Raw genomic sequence first — 13,937 nt, 5'->3', positions numbered from 1 at the left:
TCTATGGAGCCACTTCTCTATCTTTGTATCCATGGTGCCCTCTGCCTACAATTCTATCTCTCTCTGCTCCTCTGTTTGGAAAACTCCTACCCATTTTTCAAGACCCAGAACAAATGTGTTCTTTTCTCATGGAAATTTCTATAGCCTCTGCTAGGAATCAGGCACATCCCTGGGCACTGGATGTGGTGCCTGGAACAGAACAGTCTCTCCTCTGGAAGAACTTACAGTAGGGTGAGGGATGGGGATGGAAACTGCTTGAGGCAAATGTTTCCAAACCTGAGTGTGTTAGGATACCCAGAGGGCTGGTTGAAACACAGATGCTGGGCCTACCCCTAGGGTTTCTTAGTAAGTGGCCTGGGATGGCCCTGAGAACTTGCGCTTTCAACAAGTTCTCAGCTGATCCCAATACTGCTGGTCCAGGTACCACAGTTTGAGAACCCGTGCCTTAGCGTTTGATCACAGGTGCACTCTCTGAGGAGGTATCATTGAAGCTGAGACTGAGAGGAAGAGAAGGAGGCAGTCACAAGAAGAGCAGGGGCTCATGCATTCCAGATGGAGGGAACAGCATGCATGAAGGCTCCAGGTGGGAGGGAACCTGGCACAACGGAAAAGGGGAGTGTGTGCCTGGGATGTGGAGAGCACAGGGGGAGAGTGGTGCCTTCTCCAACTTCTCAAGCGGAACTGATGCTCTGTGTGTGTCTCTGTTATAGCACTTTCTCACCTTCCACTGTAATCCTTTCTTCTGCCTCAGCCACTTGAGAAGGAGCCTCTCCAAGGCATGTCTGTGTCACGGTCACCCACAGCCCATCTGAGACCTGACGCTGAGTAAATGCTGAGGGAATTGGGCTGGGTGGTCGAATTTTTTCGTGTTCTAGCTTTTTCTCTAGGTTACAAGCAAAGAAGCAATTTGTTCATTTTTTTTTTCCTATGGCAGCCTATCTTCCTTTTTCTTTAGGCATTTTCCACCGTGACCATCCTCTAAACCAAACTCCCTTCTCCTGGATTCGTGCTAGCTGGGCAGAGTTTTAGCCCATTTGGTGACAGCCAGAAAATTCCTTTAAGAGGCCCCTCCTCACCTGTCCTTCCCAAGCTTAGGAGTTGCAGTGTGGTCTGGGGCGTGGGGGTGCTGCAGGTGCCCAAGGCTGTTGGGGCTGCACCCCCGGCACATCCCCTTAGCTGTGGGAGGATAATGTGGTCATAGAGTCAGCAGAATTCCCTTCCTCAAAATCACTGGTAGTAGGCAGCTGAGCATATCCGTGGCCAGCCCTCTGGGGTGGCCCACCCTGAGGGCCCGAGGGGAGAATGCAGGTCTGGGGCTATCTTAGAGGCCACCACCTTCACATGCAGATGGTCTTCTCCCCCACATCCTGCCTTTTCCAACATGTCCTTCCCACCCTGGGAAGTAGAATAAGGGAAGAATCAGGGCCAGAGGGCAAGAACACAGCACAACACCACATGTGGCAACATGAGATTATCGGTTTCTAATTACCCTTACTTCTTTCTTTTTGGAGAGTAGGGTATATATATGTGCACACATATATGTATATACATGTCTGTGCATATATACATATATGTGTATACATATACATGTGCACACATGTGTAAATATATGCATACATATATGTATATATGTGTATACATATATACAGATATATGTATACGTGTGTGTGTATACACACACACTCACACCCTTTACTGAGGCCAACACAGGGGCCTTTGGGAAAGTGTACACAAGTGAGAGATATTCCCCCATTTCCTTTTTCAGAAACATCCTATTTCTCATATCCCATTTCAAACATATCTCTATGGTATGTAGATATCTGGTTCTCAGACTTTGGCTTGAATCAGAATCCCATAGAAGGTGTGTTAAAACCCGGATTGCCACCTCTAGAATTTCTGATTCAGCAGGTCTGGAATGGGGCTTGAGAACCTGCATTTCTAGCGAGATCTCTGTTGATGTTGCTGCTGGTCTGAGGACGACACTTTGAGAACCGTTTTAGCAAAATGCCTGGCTGGAGTCTGCTAAGACCTATCAGTTGTTACGGGGCGGGGGGGGGGGGCGGGTTTATTTGTCTTGTATGTACTTTACTCAAGCATCCCATTTGGGAAGATGGGTTGACATCCTCCCAAATACAGAAGCTGAAATCCTAACAAGCCCCCAGCTCCACTGGGAGACAAAGACATATGTCTCCAAGAGACCAAGACACAGAAGCTGGCCCTGGAAGAGGACAAAGGGGCTGGGGGAGTCAGGGAAGGGTCCACTTTTGTTTTTCCACTGCATAGTTTTAGCACTAATAGGAGCATTTCAAGCACAATTGGTTGAGTATTTCTTAGCCCCATGGAAGGCAGCTTCTGCCCAGAAGGGAGTGATGCACGTAGCAAATTCCACATGCAGGGGAGAGGAGAATGGGATAGGACTTAGAACCCAAAGACCTGGGTTTGGCCCCAGCACTGCTCTGGGACCTTGGGGGGATCGCTTCACTAGCTGTAAATGTGTTCCAATGAAACTGAACTTGAAAGGGCCTCATGAAGTTCAAAAGAGCTATAGTGGATGACAATGCAAAACACTTGTGTGGGTGACAGTTCCAGTGAGGCCAACCTGAGCTGCCTTGGTTTCCACAGGAAGGACCAGTACCTCCTCTCACCCGTGAACTGTTGGTATCTGGTCCTGCATCAGACCAGGCGGGAGAGTCGAGATCATGCCACCCTCAATGACATCTTCATGAACAATGTCATCGTCCGCCTCTCACAGATCAGCGAGGATGTCATCAGACTCTTCAAAAAGGTGGGCAAGCAGGCCACTCTACCTGCTCGGATATCTCTGCCCCAGGCTGGCCATGGCAACACTGCCAGGGTGCCAGGGTGGGATATAGTTTGTGGAGATGGGACCAGGAGGGGAGGTGTGTTGAAGGGTGCAAGGGGCCGAGGGCTGGACATGGTGTCCCAGACTCTGAGTCTGAATCCTAGATATGGCTGGTGGCCTCAGCCACTTCCACAACCACCCCCACAAAAATTAAAATGTCTGCATGGTTGGCAAATACTACATGTTCATTGTAGGAAATTTGGGGAAATGGACATGAGCACACACACACACAAATTTAAAATCACTTGGAATGGTACCACTCTGCATAATCACTTTGGTGCCATAGGAATTTCTTTAAACATATAAATGCAAATACAGTTTTTGTAAGTTCTCATATCTATACATTTCCAGTATACATTTCCCAAATGACATGAGACTGCATATATGACTTTACTGTCTTCTTATGTCACCTAACAAATTACATAACACTGTATGGCAAAATTTTCCCAAGTCAATAAGTATATTTCTGTACCACTTTTAAATGATTCCATAGAATTTCATAGATTACCCTCATTTATTTAACCAATCTTTTATTGTTGAACACTTAGCTTATTTCCATTATTTTACTCTTAGAAATAACACTGCTGTGAGTGTCTTTATACTCACGTATACTTACGTCACGGTCACTGCTATTATCTTATGGTCGGTTTCTGCAACAGAAATTTTTGGGTCAAAAGTTTGCTCATTTTTAAGACTTGTAGCAAAGTGCTTAGTTGTTTTCAGAAAGGTTTTACCCGTATAAATGCCCAGAAGTCAGGTGTGCAGGGAACAGTCACTTGTATGCGCCCTGAGGCCTCTATATCCCAGGCCTCTCGCACAGTGCCTGGCAGACAGTAGATGATGTGCGTAATGTTTGTAGAACTGAACCCACCTTTGTGAACTTCAGTGTCCTCTCTGTAAAATGGGCTGGTCCTTTGGCTTCAGCGAGCCTCATCTTCTGTGTCCTATCAAATGGTTTTAGGGTCAACTACTTCCCAGTAGTACATGTGAAGGACAAGGAGGCATTGACCAGGGTGTGGTCTCTGGGTCCAGAGGTTTTAAATTTCTGGGTTCATAGGTTCACAATCCTGGTTCCATCATTTATCAGCTGTGTGTCTTTGGGTGTTGTTACTTTAACTCTGTGCCTCAGTTTCTTCATTTGTGAGATGAGGATAAAAAGACACACAGGGCCTTGGGGACGATTAAGAGAGTGTTAACTCTTTAAAAAAAATAAAAAGGAAAAAACAAAAATGACTTTGGCACGGGTCATGATCTCGTGGTTCATGAGTTCGAGCCCCGTGTTGGGCTTTGTGTTGAGAACGCTGAGCCTGCTTCGGATTCTCTGTCTCCCTCTCTCTGCCCCTTCCCCTCTCTCTCTCTTTCTCTCTCTCTCTCAAAAGTAAACATTAAAAAATTTCTTTAAAAAAGAGGGTGTTAGTCCGAAGAAAGACACGGTCAGTAAGTGTTCAGGAAAGCTGGCTACCACTCTACCAACGTGAGTGTTATTACCAAAATTATTGAGCTCATCTTACTAGGAGCCAATTTTAGGGATTAGGTGACCTGGGATTGCTAGAAGCACAAGGAGGAGAACAAGTTGATTTGAAATGTAATAATCTCTCTGTGGTCTGTATTTGGGTTGTCCACTTCGAGGACAACTTCTACAGCAAAACGGTAATCACAGGCTAATTCCCTCCCACCACACAATATGTGCCGGTCCCCTCTTGGGGCAGTGTTTATGAAACGTGGTCTAAGTTTAATATTTGTGTGAGCAAACATAATTAGGAAGGTAAATACAGTGCAATAAAAAAAAAATCACAGTGCTTTGCAAAACCAAACAGCTGATTCCGATCACTCGGTCTGGCCAGAAGCCCCCGCCTGCTGCCAGTGTCACATCTTTTTCCTGGGTGGGAGTGACTCACAGAGAAAGGGTCATCAGGGCCGTTAGGAAATGAAGGGTCTTTTTCCTGACTGAGCCCTGGGACAAGTGAGATAAATCTTTTCAGTTCTCATTTAGGCTGACAGCAGCCTCACTGGTGATGGAGGTTAACAGGGTAGAAAATAATGAAAAAATGTCGACAGCTGAGCTTCTGGCTGCCTTGTTACCAGGCCTGTGCCTGTGGAACAAAGGAAACGGCCTGGCCCCTGTGGGCCAGGAGAGAGCCGGAGAAGAGTCTGGCTGGCTGATTTAGCACAGCGCGGTCCCTTTGTGTCACATCAGTTATAGATAATCTCGGCACGGAGGCTGCACTCCTTATGTACTAATAGATCCCACAGACCTCCAGCAACGGTGAGGCCGTCTCTGGTCAGACTGGGGAGTGGGATCGTCATTCACTCCATCTTACTAATGAGGGGGTAAAGCCTGAAAAACTGCCAGAGAACCCAGACTTGTCCACTTTGGGCCCATTTTCATCACCGGCAGGAAGCAGTATGGCTGGGCTTTTGAAGTTTGTCTCAGAACTGCCCCTCACTGACTTGTGAACCCGGGCCAATCTCTGAGCCTCAGTTTTCTCACCTAGGAGATGGAGATGGTGACAGTGCCCACTCTAGGGGCCTGCTCTGAAGAGCAGAGGTAGGCCAAGTGCCCAACACAGGCCTGGCATCCAGCAGGTGCTCATTAAATGGTGGCTCTCTAGTGACCCTGAAGACTGGAGCCTCCTCCCTATTCCTGAGCTGGGTCCTAACACTCGAGGGGATGTTCCTTCCCCACCCACCAAGCCATGAGCTGCTCATGCATCTGCAGGAAGGGAGAAGCTTCCAGGCCAGCTGTCCTTCCTGGGTTTGGGTCTGGGGCAGCTGCTCTGCCTACCAGGTTCTCGCTGACTCAGGGTGCTCTTTGACTTAATAACTTACCTTCTCATGATTCTCCATTTCCCCTTGCAGTGCAGTCTGTTCTTATGACTAGAAGCAGCACTTCCCATTCCACAAGCCATCCTAGGATTCCTGCGGGCAAGTGGACATATGTACACAGGTGGCCCTTGCTTTAAGTATGAGATAAGGATCCGGTGTAGCCAAAGGAACTGGCTGAGACCTTAGAGGTCATCCTGTTGGTCAGAGCTTTTATGGTTGTGAACAACAGAAACCCGACTCAACTGACTTGAAGGAGGAAAGGGACTTACCAGCTCTCCAGAGCAAGGCTGGCTTTAGGCATGGGGGCTTCAAGGGCACAGAAGAACTTCCATCTCTCTGCAGCTCTGCTCCAGTTTTCTCTGTTTCCTCAATTTTTTGGGGGGTGGGATGAAGGACTCTTTTACAGGAAGTCTCTCTCCATGTGGTAACCACATGCCCCCCCCCTAGGCTTCCATCCCCCCTGCATCAAGCCCCATGGAAAGTGAGAGCTCCTTTCTCCCAGAATTGAGTCTTATAGGCTCTGATTGCTCAACATGGGTCACACCAGCGTTCCTGAAGCTGCACCTGTGGCCAGCGAGAGGCAGTGCTCTGACTGACCAGGCTCAGGAAACATCCCCACCCCTGAAGCCACGTACACACTCAACTCCACCTAACCCATGAACATAGAATGGGTGGTTCCCCTGAAAAACTGGAGTCCTCTTATAAGAAGGGAGAAATAAAACAACAGATGTCCACTAGGCCTCTTTTCTAGTCCCTTTATCATTCTCTGCAGGAGCTGGCCCTCCCTCTGCTAGATGTCCCTAAGAAATGGTATTCATTACCTCTCAGGATAGCTCATTCCATTTGGGGACAACCACGATCAATAGAAAGTTCTCCCCAATGTTAAAATAAAATCTCAGTGTTTATACTCACGATCCTGGTCACGTCCTGAGGGCCACATAGACCAATCCATGTGGAGACTTGTCAGTTGCTCGAAGATAGAAATCATGACCACCCAGCCAGATCTTTCCCACCTCTGAGTAAACACCCCAGGTCCCTTCAGTTCACCCTGTGATTTGGTTTCACACTTCCCCCCCACCTAAGTCATGCCCCAGGCTTCTCTGACCTGTACAAGTTAACATTCAGATCTATTCAGAATACTCCAGGAAGGTTTGAAGGGCTAAGAGTAGAACAGAGCTGTCTAGACACATTCTTTCTAATAATGAAACTTATGCAGGCTTTTGCCTTTTTGACCTCAGTCTCTTCACATGGTTGGCTCCCTCTGAGCTCCCTGCTTGAATCCCTGGTATTTTTATGCCAGCTGTTTTTTTAAAATCTATCTTTTGAATTCTGTACTTGCGTTTCTTTATATTTGGTCTTTTCAAACTTCATCTTATTAGATTCTGCTCAGGGCATCTGCGTGGCTCAGTTGGTTGAACATCTATCTGACTTTTGATTTTAGCTCAGGTTATGATTCCAGGGTCATGGGATTGAGCCCCATGTCAGGCTTTGTGCTGAACATGGAGCCTGCTTGGGATTCTCTCTCTCTCTTTCTCCGCCCCTCCCTGCCCCTCTCTCTCTCTAAAATAAATAAAAAGTTAGATTCTGGTCTAATGGGATAACTGTTTTCTTTAAGTGATTTTTCAAGCAGCAATATGGTAACTCTTCTGAGAGGTCCTTATTCCTCCTCTGTGGGGAAACACTTTTATAACTTCTCTATGTCTCCCTCTGTGTTCCCTTCTTCAGTGTGTCAATTCTTTAACCTCATGTTTGATTCTTCTTTACCTTCTTAGTGGAGAGGTGGAAAGTGGGTCAGACGCTTGAGGATGAGTTCACAGTGGGTGACCTTTGAGTTGGGTATTGAAGGATGAATAGGAGTCTGCCAAATGGAGAAAGGACGTTGGGAGTTCAGTGTTTGGAGAAAGTCAAGAGCACAATGGGTATATCACAGTGGAGGTCCAAGGTAACTCAAAAGGGAGGCTGCAAAATGGCAGTCTTCAGTTGAATTTGGTTCTCAAGGATAATCTGCATGGCCCTCATTATGTTAAGAAAAATAAAACCAATATTTGAAAATTGTAGGAGTTCACATAAAAACCAGGACTTTGCATTTTTAAGAAGTCCTGTCAATATCAGATCCCCATAGGTAATTCTTGGTTGAGTTGGCTGGGACTGAGTAGCTGGTAGCCCCTATAGGCAGGGCACACTCTCCCCACTGCCCCAGGGTCCTTGCTCTCGTCTAGTGTAGCATACCTGCTTGGCTCCTTTATTTTGCCTCCCTGGCCCCTTCGTGCATTTGAATTTGCAGCCTCAATTTTAAACATTATCTACCAGTGATTCACAAATTCTAGCATCAGAAACACCTAGAGGTCTTGTTAAGCAGATTGCTAGGCCCCACTGCCACAATGTCTGATTTAGTAAGGGGAAGAGAGGCCTGAGAATCTGCATTTCTAACAAGTTCCTTGGCGATGCTGATGCTGCTGGTCTGGGGACCACACATGGAGAATAACTGACCTCCTTGTTTCACAGGTGAGGAAACTGCGGCCTGCCTCTGGTAAGCACAGCATCTGGCCCCAAATGCAGGTTTTTCCACTCCAGGTCCTGTACTGAATCTACTAACCCCTGCGGAGCACCAGTGGTGGTGGTGGGGGGGGGGGGGCGTCCATCTGCATCCTGCCTGCTCTCCCTTCCTGCCCCTACCGTGTTTGAGACTGGGCATTGAAGCCCATTCATTCCATTTTCAGTCTCAGCCTCCTTAACAATAGCCATCCATTATTCTATGCTCCGATGCCTGCAGAATTTAATTACTTGCCTGGCCGTGAAGTGAATTTGATTGTTGGGAGCTGCGGTGTTCTGGAGGAAGCACTAATGAGGAAAGACTCTCAGCAGAGAAGAGAAGGCATCTGGGGGGCTTGTGTTTGAAAGCAGCCATTCACTGTGTGGCAATAGGTCTTGGTCTTCAGTGAGCTTTTTCGTTCCCGCCTCGAAGATGTCCGTCGCATTTCATAAATAAATCAGGGCTTTTGTGTCCAATAATTGCCTTGCTTTGTAACCAAGATCAAAAGCACCAATGGCCTTGGATTCAAAGCCAAGTTTATTTTTTATTTCGTGGTTGCAGGAGAGAGTGAGGGTTTGCATGCTGGAGGGTCCAGCTAGGAGGCCTACATGGAGACAGAGCAAGTGGGCAAAGTGCCAAGGGAACGAGAAACCCTCAGCCAATCTCCACTGGCTCCCACGGAGATGAAGTCGTGAACACTCACTCTGCTAGTACAGCCTGCTGAGCTGGTCACCATCAGGCATTCAACCCCCTCAATAAACATTTATTAGTGCTATCATGACAGTAGGCAAACAATAATCATAGAAAGCAAACAGTGAGTGCTTACTGTGTGCTGGGCTCTGGGCTAAGCACTCCATAGATACTTAATTCTTAAATCCTAAGAGCAAGATGCTGTCATCATCCCATTTTACAGATGAGGGAACTGATGCTGATGAAGGTGAGCTGGAATTGGACTCCAGATGTGTGTGATTGGAGCCCATGTTTGGTGTTAGACAGGTGGTGAAGAAGATAGATGAGTCAGACACAGTGCCCTCTTTCAGGGAGATCACACTGTAGAATGGAAGCAAAGACAGGTGTGTGGCTGTGATTCAAATGTAGCAGAGAGGGATGTTGGTTCAGAGGGAGGAGGACTTCTAATATGGGCTGGGGGTTGGGGCTCAGGGAAGGTTTTATGTTGGGGATGCAGCATTTGAAGTGAGTCCTGAAAGATTAGGATTTATCCCAGTTTGGGTTCCCCAGGAAGATGATTGAGAGTGATTACAACACAGGGGTATATTAGCAAATGTTCTTGGGGTTTCCACCTGCAGAAGGAAAGGAGGGAAAGCAGGAGTCAGTGAATGGAGAAGTTGGGCTGTGGTGCAGTCACAGCTAAAGCCTCAGTTGACTCCTTGGGGGAGCTCAGAAGCTGGGCTGGCCCTTCTGAGTTCTCCTGAGTAGGGGCAAGGAGGATGGACCTTTACCTTTTTGGTGCTCCCAGAAGGGGGCATGGTCTTAGGCAGACCTAGGTCTCGGCTAACTGCTCTTTAGCCAAGGTAGTTCCTGTCTGCCAGCAGCCGTCCACACAGCTGGGGATTAAAAGGGACTGAAAGTGACCTGGGTGGCACATCACCATACAGATATGCAGAGATTTGAGAAAAGTCAGACATGGGATTCCAGACCAAAGCAAAGGCTGGTGGACAGAAATGTCTGGGTCCTGTATCACGAGCTGATAGGTCAGTGTTGCAGTCCAGTGCAGTGGTTAGGGCTGTGAACAGATTCCCTGGCTCAGTCCCTATTTTGCCACTTTCTGACCATGTGAGTTCATTTTCAAGATGAAGCTAATAATAACCTCCTTCATGGGGTTGTTGTAAGGATTAAAGAAAGATTATATAAAACCACTACCTGGTACACAGTAAGTAATCAATAAATATTAACTTTATTAGGATGGTTATTGGGGCTTTGAGAAAGAACACAGTGAGACTTAATTTTGGAGATGGGATGAAGGAATATTTTATTCAGGGCATACAGATTAAACAAAGTGTCAGAAACAAGAAAAAGTATGCTCAGAAAGCCACTCACTGATTAGTTCTAAATCATGGTGGCCTTGTCTCTTCTTTTATAACCTCTTATTTCTTTTTCTTGCCTTATTATATTGGCTAGGACCTTCATCTGGTACAGTATGGAGGGATATGGGAGAGAAGTGGTATTCTTGACTTTTAAAAGGCATGTTTCTAAATTTTCACCATTTAAGACAAAAACTCTTAGCAAACAGGAATAAGCAGAAAACTTCTTTAGCCTGATAAAGGACATTTACCAAAAGCCAACAGCAAATATCATACTTCCTGTTGAAGAGAATTCAGCAAGATGGCTGGTTGCAGAAATTAATCATATTCCTGTGTGTCAGCCGGGTCCATTAAAAAATAAGAACGATTGAAGATTAATGCCATTAATGCTACAAATTAGCTGCATCCTAAAAGTTTCAATAAGTGATGCTTTCATTGTCATTCAGAGATTAATATTTCATAATTTCCATGGCAATTTCTTCTTTGACCCATGAATTATTCAGAATTGTGTTTACTTTAGTTTCAAAGGTTTTTTTTTAAAGCTTTATGCTTGCTTTTAACTTACAACTTTATCACAGTTGATAAGAAAATAAGGTCTGTGGGTTATATTTTTAAATTTTTGTTGAAACATTGGCCTTATCAGATATCAAGAGCTCCTCTAAAGTGATAGTCAGTAAAACAGGCAGTTCTAGAGCAGTGCTAGGTAAGCTGACTAATGGGACAGAACAGGACTTTTTGCAAATGAGAGCACAGTACATGACAGTGTTGCATTACAGATTGGTCGGTAGATTCCACTGGTTGTCATTTTGGGGGTTATTTTCGGGAAATGATTTTACACATACACACACACATTTTTTTTTATATGGAAAAATGAGACCTCTACCTTCATTCACAACAATATATTCTAGGTAGATTAAAGCACTAGAGGTAAAAAGCAATACTTTAAAACTGTAGAAGAAAATGTAGGAGGTTATATTTAAAACCCTGGGGATAGGAAAAGAAACATAAAAAAGAAGGTTTCTTTTGCCTAAAGGAAACATAAGAAAAGCACAAACTCTAAAGAAAAATATTGACAAAGTCCATTATGTTCGAATAAAAAAAAATCTTCCTGCAACAACAAATAAGTAAAGAGAAAACCAAATGAGACACAGTTTGACTCCCATTTAGATTGGTAGGACAGTCCTAAGAGCTGACAAGAAGGTGGGGCAACAGGGAGCTCTCATGACCTGTAAATTGGTCCAGCCCCTTTGGGGAACAACTGGGCTTAATGTAGCAACAGTGAAGAAAGAGGTATACACCCTGTGACCCAGCAATTCCACATCTGAGTATAATCTAAAAATATTCTAGTATATCACACACACACACACAAACCTTGTAACAGGGTGTTTGCTGCAATAGTGTTTATAGTAAAGAAACAAAAACACTTAAATGTCCATCATGAAGGGGATGGCTAAATAAACTATCTATAGTCATTCAATGGAATAGCATACAATCCTTAAGATGACGGAACTAGATGTGTATGTAACAATGTAGATAAAACTGGAAAATACAACATTGGGTGAAAAAAGCAAGCTAAGCTGTGATATTTTTAAACAATTTAAAACAAATTAATAGTTCATATTGTTTGTTTTTGAGTTTTTATTTATTTATTTAGAGAGAGCACACATGTGTGCGCATGAGTTGGGGAGGGGTGGAGAGAAAGGGAGAGAGAGAATCCCGAGCAGGCTCCACACTCTCAGCACAGAGTCTGATGTGGGGCTCGAACCCGTGAACCATGAGATCATGACCCGAGCCGAAGTCAGATGCTTCACCGACTGAGCCACCCAGGCGCCCCTAGTTCATATTGTTTATAGTATTAGAAACCTGTGTGACCTAAAGGTATGCAAAGGTGGGCTGTGGAAGGCACACTAGCTGCAGAGTAGCAGTTGAGGAAGGAGGGAGGAAGAAAGGGGACAAAGGACGCTTCAGTGGTATCTGGAACATTTTGCTTTCTAAGAGTAGTTTTGGAGCGAAAACAGAAAAATCTAATTTGGGTGGCATGTTCATGAGTGTTTGTTATCGTTTTCTCTACCCTTGTGTATGTTTGAAATATTGGAGAACTGAAATAAAGGTGGGGGGAGAAAGGCCAGTTGGAGACAGATTGAAGAAGCCCTTGGATGTCAGAATAAGTTGGGATTTATTTTCTAGACATTGGAGAATCACTGACGGTTCTTGAATGGCGATGACGTAACCAGAGCCAACTTTAAGGATGATTGATGTGATATATTTGATGGCTTTGAAAGAGAGATGCTGGACTCAGGGAGAGCAGTTACATGTTATTACACATACACACTAATGCGCAGATTAGTGGTGAAGGGATGGTAGGAGCCTGGGTCAGGGAGGGTGCTATGGGAATAGAAAGGAAGGAAAGGATGGATGGATGAGTAGACGGGTGGGTAGGTTCACGAGTACATGGGTGGGTGGATGGGTAGACATATAGACGGGTGGATGGGCAAATGGGTAGAAAGGTGCTGGGTAGCTGGCTACAGACATTTAAAAAAATTTTTTAATGTTTATTTATTTTTGAGGGGGGTGGTGCAGAGAGAAAGGGGGACGCAGAATCTGAAGCAGGCTCCAGGCTCTGAGCTGTCAGCACAGAACCCAACACGGGGCTCGAACCCATGAGCTGCGAGATCATGACCTGAGCCGAAGTCGGTTGCTTAACCGACTGAGCCACCCGGGTGCCCTGGCTACAGACATTTTTGAAACGCCAAAGCAGTCTGTATTACATCCTGTTCACAACAATGCAGATGAAAAAAAAGATCAGATGATAAAATGACAAGGAGGGTAAAGTGATGTCTCGGATCAGTGATGCAGCAGTAATACGTGATTAATAATATTTTGAATCTAACAAATAAGCCTGACAACATTTGTATTCACCTCGAAGATCATCTAGAGAGGGGAAAAAAAAACAGCTCAAAACTCAGTGGCTTCAGGTTTTCATAGATACTGGTTTTTCAGAAAGATAGCTTTGTCATGCTCCCCTTCCCTCATTACAAATTTTTCTCTCCTTATCTGTAAGAGATTCGTGGCAAAAAAAAAGAAACAAAAAATGTAGGTCGGCATCAGGGATGTAGTCCAGAAAGACTACTGAATATGTTCTGTTTCCAGAGAGACTCAGGTCAGCATTCCACCGCATCTCCTTCTGCCTTGACCTGGAGGCCAGGGGGAGGGCAGGGACTTGGCCACAGATAACGGGAGATTCTGCAGAGTGGCCCTGGGCACTGTGTGTTATCTGATATTTATGATGATCTAAAGCAGAGCCTTGTAAATGTCACTATGCTCTTCATACTAAAGGCAGAGGAGTATCCATGTTTTATAATTATTTGGGAATGCTTTGGGAAAAAAATTCTTAAGGCACATAGAATGCTAATTCTCCCAGTGGGGGCAGTAGAGTGGAATGTTTGAGAGCATCCCATCTGCCAGCTCTATGGTCTTGGGCATATTACTCACCCTCCCTGAGCTCCTATGTCTCAGTCTTTAAAGTAAGGTTAATGATAGTGCCTCCCATAAAGAAAGGGCTGATATTAGGCTTAAGTGAGTGATTATCTGTAAAGCAGGCATCACTGGGCCTGGCACATGCTGAGAGATTCATGAACAATAGCTAGTATTGTTCACTAACAGTGTTGTTGTC

General features: G+C 45.3%; 1 protein-coding gene across 3 annotated transcripts in view; it reads left to right on the top strand.

Annotated features, from left to right (window-relative positions):
* SRGAP3 (SLIT-ROBO Rho GTPase activating protein 3) overlaps nucleotides 1–13,937 on the top strand; it is a 262,285-nt gene that overhangs the window by 144,975 nt on the left and 103,373 nt on the right. For all 3 annotated transcript variants that reach the window (XM_047849973.1, XM_047849975.1, XM_047849976.1), the window contains exon 3: nucleotides 2,623–2,785. In XM_047849973.1, the coding sequence (XP_047705929.1) occupies nucleotides 2,623–2,785 (163 nt within the window). The remainder of the gene's footprint in view (nucleotides 1–2,622; nucleotides 2,786–13,937) is intronic.

The sequence above is a fragment of the Prionailurus viverrinus genome, chromosome A2, assembly GCF_022837055.1.
Source record: "Prionailurus viverrinus isolate Anna chromosome A2, UM_Priviv_1.0, whole genome shotgun sequence".
NCBI classification, from domain to species: Eukaryota; Metazoa; Chordata; class Mammalia; order Carnivora; family Felidae; genus Prionailurus; species Prionailurus viverrinus.
The sequence above is the reverse complement of the archived record's forward strand: the minus strand, read 5'-3'. Positions and strand labels throughout refer to the sequence as shown.